The sequence below is a fragment of the Physeter macrocephalus genome, chromosome 7, assembly GCF_002837175.3.
Source record: "Physeter macrocephalus isolate SW-GA chromosome 7, ASM283717v5, whole genome shotgun sequence".
Lineage (NCBI taxonomy): Eukaryota > Metazoa > Chordata > Mammalia > Artiodactyla > Physeteridae > Physeter > Physeter macrocephalus.
Window position 1 is genome coordinate 79,513,784 of NC_041220.1, and position 18,207 is coordinate 79,531,990.

At 39.6% G+C, this 18,207-nt stretch overlaps 1 protein-coding gene across 2 annotated transcripts in view; it reads left to right on the forward strand.

Annotated features, from left to right (window-relative positions):
• Positions 1-10,616, forward strand: part of SMIM14 (small integral membrane protein 14) — a 65,162-nt gene extending 54,546 nt beyond the window's left edge. For both annotated transcript variants that reach the window (XM_007113879.4, XM_007113880.3), the window contains exons 4-5: positions 7,476-7,618; positions 9,897-10,616. In XM_007113879.4, the coding sequence (XP_007113941.1) occupies positions 7,476-7,618; positions 9,897-9,929 (176 nt within the window). In that variant the 3' untranslated portion in view covers positions 9,930-10,616. The remainder of the gene's footprint in view (positions 1-7,475; positions 7,619-9,896) is intronic.
• Positions 10,617-18,207: the final 7,591 nt, after the last annotated feature.

Genomic DNA, 18,207 nt, shown 5'->3' on the forward strand with positions numbered 1-18,207 from the left:
GCAGGCTCAGCAGCCATGGCTCACGGGCCCAGCCGCTCCGCGGTATGTGGGATCCTCCCGGACCAGGGCATGAACCCGCGTCCCCTGCATCGGCAGGTGGACTCTCAACCACTGCGCCACCAGGGAAGCCCTACCCACAGTTTTGTTCTCTAGAGCTGCATAGAATGAGTCTGCCCACTCTTCTGAAAGACTGTCTTTCAGATAAAGAGTTGTGGAAACCAGCTCTATTGCTAATTTAATTTTGGAGTAAATCAAAAGATGGGTAGATGTTCTGAGGATATTGTTATTACTGTATACAACTCCAAAATCACAGGGTTAAAGCCTGCTGGTGCACTGTCCACTTTCACTGCTGTTCTGTTTCTGCTTTTCCCACTGGAAACCTATATATGTTTATAGAAATAATCCCTCAGGATCTGCCAGCTCTTAGAGCCTCTCTCTCTTTCATCTTCCTGGTGTCCAGCTAGGTTAATAGCTTCATTGTGAATGTTCCATTTGACATCTTATTTATAATACTTTTTCTTGTAACCAAAGACTTACTAACCCTTGAGCAAAATGGAACCCTGTATTTTGGTGTACAAAGTCCTTTTACATTTTTATGATTTGACATTTTTCTAGACCATAGAGTAAAAAGTATTTACCCTCTTAAGGCAATTAATTCCTAGGCAGTGAGGGGAACAGACTTTATATCCCGCATGTGATTGTGCTTCTTAATATCTAGATTACTTGGCACTACATTAATATTTAGAATTTTTTTTTTTTTTTTTTTTTTGGCTGTACGCGGGCCTCTCACTGTTGTGGCCTCTCCAGTTGCAGAGCACAGGCTCCGGACGCGCAGGCTCAGCGGCCATCGCTTACCGGCCCAGCCGCTCCGCAGCATGTGGGATCTTCCCGGACCGGGCACGAACCCATGTCCCCTGCATCAGCAGGCGGACTCCCAACCACTGCGCCACCAGGGAAACCCAATATTTAGACTATTTAGTGCCAAACAGTTGTCACAATAAAAACCATAGTGGCCAGCTCACTCAAAGGCCCTTTCAGCTCTCTGTGTTGACTTTAAAATAGCTACTCCTGGTATTTGTTTGTATTAGCCGCATGCTGTGTCGGGGAGTTTGAGTAGCATGCCTGTTCTGAGACTTCACGAAGAAGTAGATCTTGTCATAAGGGACTGTGAATAATCACAGAAAGCCTATAGTGACCACATTCATCCCTATTCCTGGATATTTCAAAAAGTCTAAGTCAGTTCAGATACCCAGTGTCTCCAATCCCAAGACATTTTAGGTTTACTGTTTTTGCTTCATTCAATTCAATGTTTTTATATATAGTTCAGAAATCAAGAAGTTAATTAGTGTATAGTGAAAAGGTGTCTTCCTACTCATATTCTCCCATCTAACCAAGTCCTATCTCTAGGTATTATTGGCCTTCTATGTAGCTTTCCAGAATTTCTTTATGCATGTACAGGCAAAATATTTATTATTTGCCCCCCTTTCTTAGTACACAGTGTTTTTCACCTGCTTTTTTTTCCTCTGTCAAAAAATAGCATATCGGGTTTCCCCGGTGGCGCAGTGGTTGAGAGTCTGCCTGCCGATGCAGGGGACACGGGTTCGTGCCCCGGTCTGGGAAGATCCCACATGCCGCGGAGCGGCTGGGCCTGTGAGCCATGGCTGCTGAGCCTGCGCGTCCGGAGCCTGTGCTCCGCAATGGGAAAGGCCACAACAGTGAGAGGCCCGTGTACCACAAAAAAAAAAAAAAAAAAAAAAATAGCATATCTCATGGAGACTTCCCTCAACATTGTTTTATAGCTTCATAGTATTCCATTTTACAGATATACCATAATTTCTTTTTTTTTTTTTTTTTTTTTTTTTTGAGAATTACGTTTTATTTGATAGACTTGCTGAGGACTTAAGCCTGGAAGACAGCCTCTCAGATGACTCTGAGGGACTGCTCTGAAGAGGTAAGGGAGGAGCCAGGATATATAGGAGCTTTTGCAAGAAACCAGGTAGTAGGAACATCAAAAGATTATTGTTAATTAAAGAAAAACAGGGACTTCCCTGGTGGTCCAGTGGTGAAGACTCCAGGCTTCCAATGCAGGGGGTGTGGGTTCGATCCATGGTTGGGGAACCAAGATCCCACATGCTGTGTGGCACAGCAAAAAAAAAAGAAAGAAAGAAAAAAAAAAAAGAAAAACAGACATCTCAAGTTAATGAAGTCAGTGCTTTTCTTTGTATGGGAAGATGCAAGAGCCTGAGTTCATATAAATCATTCCTTGAATATGCACCTTATCAATGAAAAAAAATGTTGCCTACCAATTCAATAAACAAAGGATGTTCCAGCCATCAGGCCATCACATTACAGCTGCCTGAGGGTGAGCCCTGAGGGAACTCAGCATAGAAATAGGATGCCTGCCATCAGACACTGCAGCCACCACCAGTCCCCCATAGTGCACCCTGAGGAGACGCAGGATGGGGAAACACAGGAGAGAGATATACCATAATTTCTTAATCAGACACTCTTAGCAGACGTTTAGGTCTGTTTCCAGTTTTTTGTTAATAACCTTGCACAGTATGTCCGTGTGAAAGTACATTCTAGAGCCAATCTTAAGTTTGTGCTACTGCTGTAAACAGAAAAACATTGACTGTGATCAAGAGGTTCGACTATAATTGGTTCAGCTATTGTCCTTTATTCTGAGATGGGCCTTAAGTTATTAGAGAATAAGAGAAATGCTCTTATCAAACCTGGGAGGTCAGGTCAAACCTGGGAAGTCAGGTCAAACCTGCATCCATTTGGCCTTTTAAGTGGAGAATTCTGCATACTACCACCCTGCAGAAATTTTAGAGGCACCCTTACTTTTTCTTCCTCCTCCTACTGTAACCAGTCCAGGCAGTCGCCAAGTGTTGTGCTTCTTTCATCCTCTTACCATTTGTATCTGACCCTTTTTCATTCTCACTTCACCATCTTATCCAGCCTAGCTATTCACACAAGGAATTTTCTGCACTCAGTCTTTTCTGTGCTCTAGTTGATCCTAATACTGATTTTAACTAGAGCACAGATTGATAATGGTTGATGTTTATTGAATACCTACTGTGTACCAGGCATTGTGCTGCTTTCCATGTACTGACCATTTCTCTCTACTGTCTTTCTAACTACCCTATGAGGTGATTGTAATATTTCCATTTCACAGATAAGGAAATCGAGGCACAAAGATTATATATCTAAGAGGTGGTGGAGTCAAACAGCTATGAGATGGTCTCAGTTCTTAAAAAGTTAATGACCTAATTAGGAGAAGTAGGAAACCATTCCTTCAAACTAGAAGTGCTACACTAGCCTAGAGAAGAAAGGAAAGAGTGGGCAGAGAAAACGGAGATTTTTTTTACAGACGAGAGAGGGGTGTAGTTAAATGAGATTAGTTGTAATATCATGCCAGATGGGGAAAAATAATCAGTCCCCAGAAGGACTGAGTGCAAAGTTGGCAAGTGCTGTTAGCCAAACTAGCATTGAACTATTGCATCAGATTCGTTTGGAAAGCTTTAAAAATATTGTTGATTCCTGACCCCACCCCTGAGCTGCTCCTGAATTAGATGATGTGAGGCAGGGCCTTGGAAACTGTGGCATTGGTGTCATCACAGGCTATTCTGATGGGCAGGCAGGCCAGGGAACCACTGGCTAAAGAAGGAAGAAGGAATGGGGTTGACTAGAGCAGGGGATGTTTTTTCTGAGAAATGGTAAGAGGTAATATTGATGAGTAGGGCCACATCTGATGAGGAAAGGCCAGGCTGAAGAGTTCAGAGTTGAAGCAGTAGCGGTGGAAAGTGAGTCACTGGGTTAGCCAGCAGAGATGTGTTAAGAGCAGTGTTTTTTAAGCAGACTTTTTTGGCAGCAGTATGCAGGAAGGAAAGGCTGAAATAGGAACCAAGCTAGGAGACAGTTATGGGGAACTAGGAGTCATATTATCACTATGAGAGTCTTAAAATGGAGTGGGCATTTTGTCAGGGTTGCTTTGTCTAGAAATAGGCATTAGTAAATTTGTGATCTGGGGTTTAACTCTCTGAAGCTTCACAATCTTCTACCTGTGAAGAGTATCAAAAAGTAAGGGACCCATTTTCCAAATTGAATAACGTAAGAATTGGCGTTGGGCTTACACTTCTGGTCTGTACAATTAATCTAGCATTTTACTTCTGAGAGGGCACTATAAGAAGTGATCATGTATAGAAGGCACAGTTATCTTTCTCTGACTACCTTTAAATAACCTAGTTTTACCTAACAACTAGTTATAAGTTTATTTATCAAAATTCTATTAAAATCTGTATTTTCCAATTTTTATTTTTTTAATTTAATTTTATTTTTTGGCTGCGTTGGGTCTTCGTTGCTGCTCGTGGGCTTTCTCTAGTTGCGGTGCGTGGGCTTCTCATTGCAGTGGCTTCTCTTGTTGCGGAGCACGGGCTCTAGGTGCATGGGCTCAGTAGTTGTGGCACGCGAGCCCTAGAGCATGTGGGCTTCAGTAGTTGTGGCACTCGGGCTCGGTAGTTGTGGTGCATGGGCTTAGTTGCTCCGTGGCATGTGGGATCTTCCCGGACCAGGGCTCGAACCCTTGTCCCCTGCATTGGCAGGCAGATTCTTAACCACTGTGCCACCAGGGAAGTTCCCTGTATTTTACAATTTTACTATCCGTAGGAGTAATAATTTTCAGGGATCTGTCTTCTAATGTGATACTGTCAGAGATTATGACATAGCAAAGAGGTTAAGAGCACAGTCTATGGAATGAGACCACTGTATTTAAATCCCAGCTTTGCCACGTGCCAACTGTATGACATTGGGATTTAACCCCCACATTTCCTCAGTTTCCTCATTTATCAAATGAAGATATGATAGTCCCGACCATAAAATAAGATTGTTGAGGAACTCCCTGGCAGTCCAGTGGTTAGGACTCGGCGCTTTCACTGCGGTGTCTGGGGTTCAATCCCTGGTTGGGGAACTAAGATCCAACAAGCCTCCAGGTGTGGCCAAAAAAAAAAAAGAAAAAATTGTTAAAAGGGATTAAGAGAGAATGCCTGGTTCAAAGTAACCACTCAACTTTTAGCTATTATTTAGTAATAAAAATAATAGTATTTGATTTAAAAAAAAATACCATTCTTGGAGCAGCGTAAAGGACAGAATTAGAGGAGGCAAGAGTAGGTATGGGGAGATCAGTTAAGAGACCGGACAAGAAGTGATGGTAGCTTGAGCAAGTGTGGGCACAGAGCTAAAAGTGGACAGACTTGAGTGATATTTAGGAAGTAAATATTTACTTCCTAAATATCACTCGACAGAAACTTCATGATGGGTTAAATAGAGGGTCACTGAGGGAATAAAAGGTGTTTTCATAGGTTTCTGGCCTAGGCAGTTGGATGGCTAGAAATCCAGTTTGGTAGGGCATAGAGGATGGGGCAGGGGAGATGCTCGTGATTTTAGTTTGGGATATTGAGTATGTTAAGTGCGAGGTGGGATTCAGGTACCTTTTTAAGAAGCATTGGCTCTACAGTACACCACAGTTTAGGAACTATTGATACGAAGATTTAAAAAAAAAATAGAGAACTACTGATGTAGATAGATAATTGGATACTGGCTTTGAAGTTCAGGGAAGTTGGGGCTGAATATAAATTTAGGTGTGGTCTGCATACAGAAGGTAAGTGAAGCCACAGGTGAGGATGATAGTATGCAGAGAAAGAAGAGAAGGGAACCTAAAACTGACCATGAGGAATTCCAAAATGTAAAAACCAGGAAGAGGAAAATGAGCATGTAAAGGAGTGGCTAAGTGTTAGAAAGAAAATCTGGCAGTGGTAATGGCACAGAATACAAAGGAAGAAAGTGTTTTAAGGAGAGCATGGTCATGGAAAATGAGGATTGAAATTACCCATTAGGTTTAGCAGCCTGCAGGTGTCATAGGTGACCTTTCAAAGAGTTGTTTGAATGTTGATGGAGGTAGATGCCAACCTAAGGAGTGAATGGGAGGTAGTGAAGTGTAGATGTAAATATAGACCACTCTCAAGAGGTTAGCTTTGATAGCTGGACAGAGAAAGAGGTTGAGGGAGGGATATATATATTTTTTAAATATGGGAGAAACTTTATCATGTTTAAGGATGGCTGCAGTGGAGAAGAGGGTGTTGAATAATTCACAAGAGAGAGGATAATGGATAAATTTCTGCAAGAGTGATGTGATCCAAAACTTAAGTGGAGAAATTGGTTTTTAGTTATGAAGGGAGGCGCATATAATAGGAGGGAACAAGGAAAGGAGTGAATATGGATATGGAGGGGGGAAATGCTGATTCATTGTGTGATAAGCATTGCAAATTGATGACCCCTGAGTACTGTGTTACTTGTTCCTGGAGAAGTGATTGGATTGGAACAGAGACTAGGTTCCTCTCCAGTCTGCTCTTGGGATAGCTCAGCTCTTTGCTTGACTTTGTCCCCTTTGGCCTCAGCAGTGCCACCTCGGCCCTGGGCCCGTGGACCTCAATGTAATGCATAATGCATCTGCTTAGTTTCAGAATCTTGTGTGGATTTCTTTTACTTTTTCCTGAAGTAGTGAGACCAAAACCAAACATTTATACATAGTCTTGACAGGCTATTTAAATCTAATCTTCTAGAATTTTGACTTTTGATACTTTGAGTTCTCTAATATACATTTCATTTATTAGAAATTTGTTAAGTTCTTACCATGAACTAGGCACTGTGCTAGGTACTTGTTATTCTGAAATAAATATTTAAGATATAGCTGCTTTAAGGAGCTGGAAAGACTGATACCTACACAGAAACCTGACTTTTTTCTCTTGATAAAGGCATAGACTATAATATCTAGATCTGAATCCAAATTCTTTTTGCAAAAAAGAATGCCAAATTAATATCTATTTGTTTGAGAATGTCATAAAGGGATATTAATTCATATATTATACAACATGGATGTCCCTTTTTCCTTAAGCTGTTATTTTTTCATGCTACTTCTGTAATTAAAATGCATAATCTCCTCACCCCTAGAGTGTCTTAACTGTGTGTCGTGTGGTCTTAACCTGAGTTCTGTAGATCTCAGCATATCTATGGATTGGTGGCTTTGTGGGTCCATGAATCTTCTGCAATTATATGCAAAATTATTGAATGTGTATACATGGATTCTTACAGTGGAAAGAGAGTCCTTTTTTTATCAAATTCTCAAAGGATTCTATTGCCCCAAAATATTAAGAACTACTATACTATTAAAAATCTTTATTTAATAGGCTCTGGCTTATGAGTATTTTACACCATTTACCATTTAGATTTCCTCACAGGAGGAAAGGGAAATTGAAGCTGTAATATTTAATAATTCTTAAAATTAGTAATGCATTTTTTTATATAATATAATTTTTGAAGTTGCTATTTAAACATTAGGATTTGTTTTTACATTTATCTAACAATATTATAATTTTTCTACAGTTTTTGTTGCAAATACATTTTCTGTTTGTCTTTAGTACCGGGACCCCCTAGTGATAATGGCATCAGTATTACCATGATCTTGATGGCCTGGATGGTTATTGCAGTGATATTGTTTCTACTGAGACCTCCTAATCTAAGAGGATCCAACCTAACTGGAAAACCAACCAGTCCTCATAATGTAAGTGTTGTGGATTAGAAATGTTTTGGGGTGGGGGGATGTGTGTGGCCTGGGAAAGGGGAGGAGTTTGTTTTGATGGAAATATCTGAATTAGCAAAAGGAAGATTTAGCTCACGGAGTAAGTTCTTCCTGTGTAGTCCTAGTAAATCTTGAAACCTCAAATGGCTTAGCCTTCGTGGAGTCACATTTAGAGAGAAGTACAGACCCGTAGCCCCCAAATCATTTTAAGGTGAATTCCAATCTTTACTCATGTGAGAAACATAAAAAATGATCCAGTTCGTAATAATCCACAGCAGTATTTCTCAAATCTCAGTCTTCCACTACCCAGTTCTATCCACTTCACAGTTGATCCCTTACCTCGTATGCTTCCAGCTCCCCAAATTCTCTTACTAGCTACAGTTCAAATGTTTCTACACACACATTCTTCATTTTCTCCCCTTCTGTCCTCACTATGAAATACAACAGAGACACTGAGCCTATCTGGCTAAACCTGTTTTCCCATCCTATTTCTCTCAACTTCATTCTTCCAGTTCTGCATCACAGTAGGTCAACTGAGCTGGCAAAAGGAGAGGTAGGAATCATTCATGTTGATAAATCTTGACAGTCATGATTACAGCCATTTTTAGAACCTAACTGAAATTATGATAAAGTGACCCAACAGGGAGTTTTTGATAGAGCCTCCATTAAAGGATTCCTTTAATCATTTTCAGAACTAGTGTTTATATTTTTTTCTTTCCCATTTGATTTGGATATTACCTCTAAAAGTATTTCCATGATGGATTTACTTGTTGAACACCAAATTATCCCACTAATTCCCTTCTCCAACCTAAAATAATTGCTACTTTTCCCCAGTCCTTTGTTGTTACTATTAAAAAGAAGTTTGGTTAGACCAATTGCTTATACAGGAGAAAGCAAATGTGCAGTGTTAACTGGTCAGTGCTTTGGGTTTTTTTTAGGATTAAAACATTTATACATGTAGCATGCTGACTTTAGTTAAGAAAGAAGGTATCATTAACACTGTATAAAATGCCTTAAATTTATTTTAGGGTTTTCTTGGAGAGGAGGGTATCCATAAAACAGCTTGTATATTGTCTTGATAAAGTGCTTTCTCCTAAGCCTTTTTTCTTACTTTCTGTGCACAGTTTTATTACTTTCATATCAAAGAGCAACATCCTCAATGTTTGGAACTAAAGAAACCCAACTCAATTAGAAGCCATTCAAAAGTGACAGTCCCCTGAACCTTAGTTCATTGTAGACCAGAAGTTCTAAAAATAATAGTCCCACAGCTCTAGGAATAAGCAAGAAAACATATTGACTGATTCCAAATAGAAAAATTCATTATCCTCAACTAGGGCCTCATATAGCATGTCCGAGTAAATAAATGGAATCTTCCTGAAGAGTCCTAAAAGGTCTGCTCTTTCCTTTACAGTTCAGAAGCTTTCTATTACAAGTAACAAAAATCTGTTCAGCCTGGTTTAAGTAATTGGCTTTATTGGTTTACACATTAAAAAATCCAGAGGTAGGATCAATGTTTAGAAAGTTTAACAGCATCATCAAAGACCCGGGTTCTTTCCTCAGACCATTAGCTTTATTCCAATGTGGGTTCCCTTTCTGGTCCCTATAGGGCGGCTGCCAGTTGCAACTGGTGCCACATACTTCCTCATTGACTGACATTCTGTAGTGAGAAATATAAGTCTTCAGCTTCACTTTGATTGTACTGTACTCAGTCACCTTAGCAAGAGGGATGAGACTACCTTGATTGGTTTAAATATCACCTCTGGAGCTGTCAGGGAGAGCACTTTTACCTAAGTCAATATCACTGTTACAAAGTTTTCCTTTCTTCCATGCTACAGGGAAGAAAGAGACAAACATCGGTGAATCACAGTGTTAATCTAGTGCTCCCGGGGCTTCCCTGGTGGCGCAGTGGTTGGGAGTCCGCCTGCCGATGCAGGGGACATGGGTTCGTGCCCCGGTCCGGGAAGATCCCACATGCCTTGGAGCGGCTGGGCCTGTGAGCCATGGCCGCTGGGCCTGCGCATCCGGGGCCCGTGCTCCGCAGCAGAAGAGGCCGCAGTAGTGAGAGGCCCATGTACCGAAAAGAAAAAAAAAAAAATCTAGTGCTCCCTAGTGCAAAAACGTACAAGAGGTCCAAATAAGTATATGATTTGGGATGGGAAGGTGAGGGGCATTGCTGCTCAATTCTTACTGTATGTGTTAGACTGGTTGCACTGGGAGATTTAAGAAGTCAATTTCATAATTTCTCTCTCTTTAATGCCAGGGACAGGATCCTCCAGCCCCTCCTGTGGACTAACTTTGTGGATATGGGAAGTAAAAATAGTTAACACCTTGCACGACCAAATGAACGAAGATGACCAGAGTACTCTTAACCCCATTAGAACTGTTTTTTCTTTTGCATCTGCAATATGGGATGGTATTGTTTTCATGAGCTTCTAGAAATTTCACTTGCAAGCTTATTTTTGCTTCCTGTGTTATCACCTTTCCTATATTTGAGTAAATGATACATTAAAAAGTTACATGGGGCTTTTTTGGTTATCCTAAACTTAAACATTCCATTCATTCTGTTTGTAACTGTGATCATACTTTTTGTGATAATTTCTGGCCTGATTGAAGGAAATTTGAGATCTCTACATTTAAATATTTTAAATAGTTTTGATGGGTTTAAAGATTTTTTTTAATAAGGTATTTATAAAGTTATTTGGGGTTATCTGAGATTGTATGAAAGAAAATTAGAACCACATTGTATTTACACTTAACTTTGGTAGTTTATTTGTGGATGGCAGTTTTCTCTAGTTCCTGGGACTGTGACAGCCTTTGGAATATTTTACAAGTTACAGCTGAAATCTGTATCATCCACTACAACTGGCTTATGTGGCAAAGAAAAGGAGGAAAGAAGAAATGAAGTAATTGTTTACTAAGTTTTTATTCCCATAAAAATGTCTAATATAAGAAAACTTAAACATGATTTAAATATGGTGGATGATTTACAGTCCATTATATGAAATTTGTAAGCCACTGTGCACTAACCTTACACAGTTCATGAAAGGAGGAAAAAATTTAATTATTTCTGCATTTATCAGGTGTAATCTATACAGTAATAATTTAAGCTATAATTTATTTTTGAAGTGGGTGCCTCTCAGGAAGCTGCTTTTCTGTTGTAAAACTTCCCTGTTAAATGAAACTATCTTAAAGCTGTATTGGGGGCCTGTTTGGTTACTGATATTTGAATGCTGTTTACTTATTTACTCTATTGTTTTCTTTGAAGAAAAAATTTTGAGTCTTGTTATCTTTCTGACTTTAAACAATATTTAATGAATTCTTGATTTACTCCAAGGGAAAAGGAGGAAAATGAGAAACAATCAAGGATCTTTTTTTTCTCAACCTCTGTCTCATTCTTGTTCGGTAATAGGATGGATTGGGGTGGAGAGGAGCATTAATATAAGTAAAAATTTGAAATGTGTAAAAATGTAAAAGGTTGCATTGTTTTTTTTTCAGTTTGATAGAAAATGAATACAAATGGCATAAAAAAATTCTGCATGACCTGTGTGGTTATGGAATTTTTTCCTAGCAAGTGATTGCAGATGATTTATGGGATCTAGAAGATATTTTGCTATCAATGTAAGGATTTTCCCCCACTAGATCAGTTTAGCTTTTCACTGTATAGATCTGAGAAATTACTTGTATGAATTGAATAAACTTCTCTATATCATTGTACTGTTTAATAGAGACTCTGATACAATTATGTGATGCTCATAGGGTATTTCTCCCCTTTATTATGATTATATTCTAGGCTATAAACACTGTAAGGGCTTCATTTCATTATATAATCCATTATTGACTGCTTGCATTCCTCCTGTGCATCTTGGCTTTGTCCTCAACTTCTTGAAATAATATAACCTACTCTTAATTACTTGTGTTAATTGAGGGGTATTGTAACACAGGTAAGTCAAATCCTGGATAAATGAACACCATAGATTTAAGGTTTTTTTCTCTCAATATGGCCTATTGGAAACCTTCCCAGCTCTACAGCTCTTAAAGCATTTAAAGCAGAGAGGCAGGAATGGCTTAAGATGGAGCTAAATCCCTATAAGCATTCCTTTTTCTGTCCTTGCCCCTGAACTTTGAAGGCTAGCACATATCTCCTAACAGTCTGCTCTCTAAGCTGCGAGAAGGCTAGTCTCTGGATAAGATACTGATGTGTTCACTGAATCTGTGGCTCACAAATAATTAAGAATTGACTGGTTGAAGAAGTGGCTATGACATGGAAACAGAATGTCTAGTGTTAGCTAGAGACCTGGAAATCTGGGTTCTTGTTCCTGGTTCTTCATTTCTGTCACATATAATTAATTGACATTACATTAGAATATTAACCTTTTCCTATATGGACCATCTATTTAATTAGTAACAAAAGTTTTTAGTGAAGTATTAAGTCTTGGTTTTTTTGCTTGTAAAATTTCTCTGCACTCCTGACAAAGACAGTGTGCAATAGCACATAAAGTATTTCTATTAACCTAACTAGTAATTCATATTATTCTCTTTAATTCCTAAAGCTTCTGCATGTGGCCTTTTTATTGAGCACACTCTTACTCATTACTTGGCTTGTAAACATTCACCTGACTGTGGCTACCATCATTTTTAAATAATCTGGAAAAAAGAAAGATAAAGCTTCACATTTTATTCACTTTTGGCTCTTAAACATTCCACAAATGCCATTAAGAGTTTATTTTGTTTTAGAGTCATTTAATGTTCTTTTATGCAAAATAATGGTTTTTTTTTGCTTTCCACGTGGAAAAAGTTAACATTGGAACTGTGTATAGTAAAAGATTTTATCATGTATTTATCCAAGCACTATCCCATGGTCAGCAAGTCATATTTTAAACTACTTGGAGAAAGTTTCAGAAGTAACTATTAAATACAGCTCTTCCATGGTTACTTTCAGTGTCTTTGTGGTATGCGATGTTACAGTGTTTATAGAATTATCTATATCTTACATCTTCAAAGGAACCTCAGAAGTCTCTCACCCTGAATCAAAGTCTGTCACTCTAAATGAATATGTGCTAAAATTTGACCAGCTCAGTTTAAGACACAGAACAGCAACTTGAAGGAGAAATGGAGAGAGTTTAAGTTAATGGGTTAAATTTTTGTTGTTGCAATAGTAGGTTTAGTCTTAACATTATAATATTTCTAAATGAAAAGTCATATGTATTCGTTAACCATGTCTGATGATTACTTTGTTAAAAGCAGAGGTGGTCATGTGATGTACCAAATGTTAATTGCTGTTTTTAAATGTTTAAATCATGCCAAACAAATCATGTCTGTGCCATCCAGGGTTTATTGTAATCTTTTACTGAGTACTTGGATTGGGATAAAGGGCTTGTACTATGCACTTTTTATTAATGAATAAATAGAAAACATTAGTAACACTCACTGTTTTCTGTTTGGCTTTTGTGGGAAGAGAAGTGAGCCTCTCTTGCTTAGTAAAATGTTACCATCCTTTATTAAACAGTTTCTTTGTAAGATTTTTTTACCCCTAACTAAAAATTCCTAAGATGAACTTCGAGTTACAAGAAGAATATTTATGTAATAACAGTATGGGGCCAGTATTTAAAAGTAAGGATTCTAAGAATCTCTAGGAAATTAGGTTGCAATTACATTTCTTTTGTTATTCTTTTTTATTTCTTCCTAGAATACAGGTTCAATAGACATTTGCTTTGAGGGTATAATATCCAATCGTGTTAATTATTTGAGCGGACATATGTTACTCAAAAGGAGCTAGATATGTAACTGTACTGAAAACACACAAAACTGAAAGTTTGCGTTTGCTCTATGACCTGGAATGCATCCAGATACTAAAGATCAGGGACTTACCTGGTGGTCCAGTGGGTGAGACTCTGCACTCCCAGTGCCGGGGGCCCGGGTTCGATCCCTGGTCGGGGAACTAGATCCCACACTCATGCCGCGACCAAAGAACCCACATGCCACAATTAAACATGCCGCAACGAAGATCCCACATGCCGCAACTAAGACCCAGCGCAGCCAAAATAAAGAAATATTTTTTTAAAAAGATCATTAATAACCATACACATAAAAATAGTATAGTTTTTCTGGTATGATTATGATGTCAGTGTGTGATACTTAAGTGTTAAAATAGCAAAATTTGTGAAATATATAACTTCCTGGAGATAGTGACAGAGTCTCAATCTAAACTTTGTCACTGTATGTCAGTGCATATCTGAATCCCTAGCAAAACTGTTTTCATTAAATGGCTCTGCAATACTAGTTTTCCACCCAGAAAATGGAATTCTAATAAAATAAGTTTTTGATCCCTGCCATTTCATCTGATAGTTTTCTCAACTCAGAATCTCAATTTATGAAATTGGCTCTCCCCCGCCCCCCAAAATGTTTTGTAAACACCAACCATGATTATCTCCCATGTTTAGGTTTTTTAAAAACTGGAGTTATCAATGTGATTTTTCCTCAGAAGGAACTTAACCCTGCATATCTATTCTCAAACAAATTGATTACGTTTGTTCAATAAACATTTCAACAAGTGTTTTTATTGTTTAACTGTTTATGCTTTAAAATGGGTGTTATTCAGGACTAGATAATAGAAACCATTTTAAGCCATCAGATGCTAAATTGAGATGTCTGTTGATAGGACGGAGATGTCTGAAGGCAGGGAAAATGCAGGGGTGCAGAACAATACATGTTTTTTTTGTTTTTTTTTCCGGTACGCGGGCCTCTCACTGTCGTGGCCTCTCCCGTTGCGGAGCACAGGCTCCGGACGCGCAGGCTCAGCGGCCATGGCTCACGGGCCCAGCCGCTCTGCGGCATGTGGGATCCTCCCGGACCGGGGCACGAACCCATGTCCCCTGCATCGGCAGACGGACTCTCAACCACTGCGTCACCAGGGAAGCCCCGATACGTGTAGTTTTAAGAATAAAGCAACTTTCATATCAAGTAAGACTTATTATTCCCTTATACGAAACTCTGCTTATTTCTAGAAAATTTAGGAATGAGAAAAAAGTTATTTACAATCCTTGTGATGCCAGAGGTCTGACCTCTTAAATATATGGTCCTACACCCTACACTGCTCATAAGCTAAACTCAGGCTATGTCTTGATAATGAAAGGATTTAAACTGCATTGTTTCTATTCACTTTGAAAAACTGAGCAGAATTAACATAAGTACCACATAGCAGACTCAGCATTGTGGAAAAATCTATGTTGTTGTGTTTTTTTGTGGTTTTTTTTTTTTTTTTTTTTTTTACGGTACGCGGGCCGGTCACCGTTGTGGCCACTCCCGTTGCGGAGCACAGGCTCCGAACGCGCAGGCTCAGCGGCCATGGCTCACGGGCCCAGCCTCTCCGTGGCACGTGGGATCTTCCCGGACCGGGGCACGAACCCGCGCGCATCCCCTGCATCGGCAGGCGGACCCCCAACCGCTGCGCCACCAGGGAAGGCCCCAACAACCTTTTTTAAAGACTAGATTTCACCCTGTTCTATCTCACACTGCTGCTTTGACAACATCCTCTTACCTTTCCAGAATTTCACTAACAAATGCCTGTTGAAAGTTGGCAGTGTCAGGCTTCAAACATGATTCTTTTAACCAGAACTAAATCAGAAAATAGAAGGCTTAAGGAAATCTTGGGCTAAATAAAGTAATACTGAAAATTATAGCTTCTCCAGTAAAGGATGAGTGGGGCTTATAATTTTCTCCCTCCACAACATCTAAGGAATTTTTTCATTGTGTCACAATAGTTTGAGAACTCAGAGTCACATAGATGGACGTAAATTGGCAACAATTAAGTTTGAATAACTTGTGCTCTCTTGTATTAATAGTTTCTGATGCCAATCTCTGAAAACATCAAAGACATTCAAAGGGTATTTCTGTTGAAGAAAGGTACCTGACGTTGACCTTTCTTTTTTTTTTTTGAAGAATCAATTTTATTTATTTATTTATTGTTGGTTGTGTTGGGTCTTCATTGCTAAGCTCAGGCTTTCTTTAGTTGCGGCCAGCGGGGGCTAAGATACTCTTCGTTGCGGTGCGCGGGCTTCTCATTGCGGTGGCTTCTCTTGTTGCGGAGAACGGGCTCTAGAGCGCAGGCTCAGTAGTTGTGGCGCATGGACTTAGTTGCCCTGCGGCATGAGAAACCATTTTAAGCCATCAGATGCTAAATTGAGATGTCTGTTGATAGGAAGGAGATGTCTGAAGGCAGGGAAAATGCAGGGGTGCAGAACAATACATGTTTTTTTTGTTTTTTTTTCCGGTACGCGGGCCTCTCACTGTCGTGGCCTCTCCCGTTGCGGAGCACAGGCTCCGGACGCGCAGGCTCAGCGGCCATGGCTCACGGGCCCAGCCGCTCTGCGGCATGTGGGATCCTCCCGGACCGGGGCACGAACCCATGTCCCCTGCATCGGCAGACGGACTCTCAACCACTGCGTCACCAGGGAAGCCCCGATACGTGTAGTTTTAAGAATAAAGCAACTTTCATATCAAGTAAGACTTATTATTCCCTTATACGAAACTCTGCTTATTTCTAGAAAATTTAGGAATGAGAAAAAAGTTATTTACAATCCTTGTGATGCCAGAGGTCTGACCTCTTAAATATATGGTCCTACACCCTACACTGCTCATAAGCTAAACTCAGGCTATGTCTTGATAATGAAAGGATTTAAACTGCATTGTTTCTATTCACTTTGAAAAACTGAGCAGAATTAACATAAGTACCACATAGCAGACTCAGCATTGTGGAAAAATCTATGTTGTTGTGTTTTTTTGTGGTTTTTTTTTTTTTTTTTTTTTTTACGGTACGCGGGCCGGTCACCGTTGTGGCCACTCCCGTTGCGGAGCACAGGCTCCGAACGCGCAGGCTCAGCGGCCATGGCTCACGGGCCCAGCCTCTCCGTGGCACGTGGGATCTTCCCGGACCGGGGCACGAACCCGCGCGCATCCCCTGCATCGGCAGGCGGACTCCCAACCGCTGCGCCACCAGGGAAGGCCCCAACAACCTTTTTTAAAGACTAGATTTCACCCTGTTCTATCTCACACTGCTGCTTTGACAACATCCTCTTACCTTTCCAGAATTTCACTAACAAATGCCTGTTGAAAGTTGGCAGTGTCAGGCTTCAAACATGATTCTTTTAACCAGAACTAAATCAGAAAATAGAAGGCTTAAGGAAATCTTGGGCTAAATAAAGTAATACTGAAAATTATAGCTTCTCCAGTAAAGGATGAGTGGGGCTTATAATTTTCTCCCTCCACAACATCTAAGGAATTTTTTCATTGTGTCACAATAGTTTGAGAACTCAGAGTCACATAGATGGACGTAAATTGGCAACAATTAAGTTTGAATAACTTGTGCTCTCTTGTATTAATAGTTTCTGATGCCAATCTCTGAAAACATCAAAGACATTCAAAGGGTATTTCTGTTGAAGAAAGGTACCTGACGTTGACCTTTCTTTTTTTTTTTTGAAGAATCAATTTTATTTATTTATTTATTGTTGGTTGTGTTGGGTCTTCATTGCTAAGCTCAGGCTTTCTTTAGTTGCGGCCAGCGGGGGCTAAGATACTCTTCGTTGCGGTGCGCGGGCTTCTCATTGCGGTGGCTTCTCTTGTTGCGGAGAACGGGCTCTAGAGCGCAGGCTCAGTAGTTGTGGCGCATGGACTTAGTTGCCCTGCGGCATGTGGGATCTTCCCATAACAGGGCTTGAACCCGCGTCCCCTGCATTGGCAGGCGGATTCTTAGCCACTGTGCCACCAGGGAAGTCCTACATTGATCTGCTTTATCACGTTTGCATCCAGTTCTCAAACTTCTATTTTCATTGTAGCAATCTTCTCATGTACAATAAAAATATTTAGTATTGTTGATAGTGTTTAGACTTGGGGAAAAATGCTAAATAAGCTAGCTTTGTGTGAACCGGGCATGGTAAACAATTTATTCAGACATTTAGTTTTTCTCACAACTAAAAAAAAATACGCCAGAGGGCCAAAGTATATAGTGATAGCTTGTAGAGATTCTCAAACTTTCTTGTTTGGGGACCCCAAAGAGGTTTTGTTTATATGGGTTATATTTATCAATACATACTATGTCTAAAATTAAAACTGAGAACACTTAAAAGTATTAAGTATTTTAAAACAACAATACACCCAATACATGTTAAAATATTGTCAATGAAAACCATTTTCTACAATGAAAATTTAATGAAAAAAGTGGCACTGTTTTACAGTTTTGCAAATCTCTTTAACGGCTGGCTTAATAGAAGAAATCTGGGTTATCATTTCTACTTCTGCATTCAATATGTTGCAATAAGTTCCCTTCTTATGAAACTATATATGTTAGCTTTCAGTAACTAAAAGACTAGTGACATTTTAAGCAGCCTATGCCTTGACTAAGGAAAACAAGCTATGTGACCCTTGGGCAGCCTACTTAATTTGGAGCATCACTTTCCTCGTTTATTTATCAGATATAATACTACTTTACACCAAACTGAAGTGAGAAATGAAATGTGTGTAAAAATGCTTTGTAAAGCCTTAAATATTGTTATGTAAGGGCCTTCACCATCCCAACA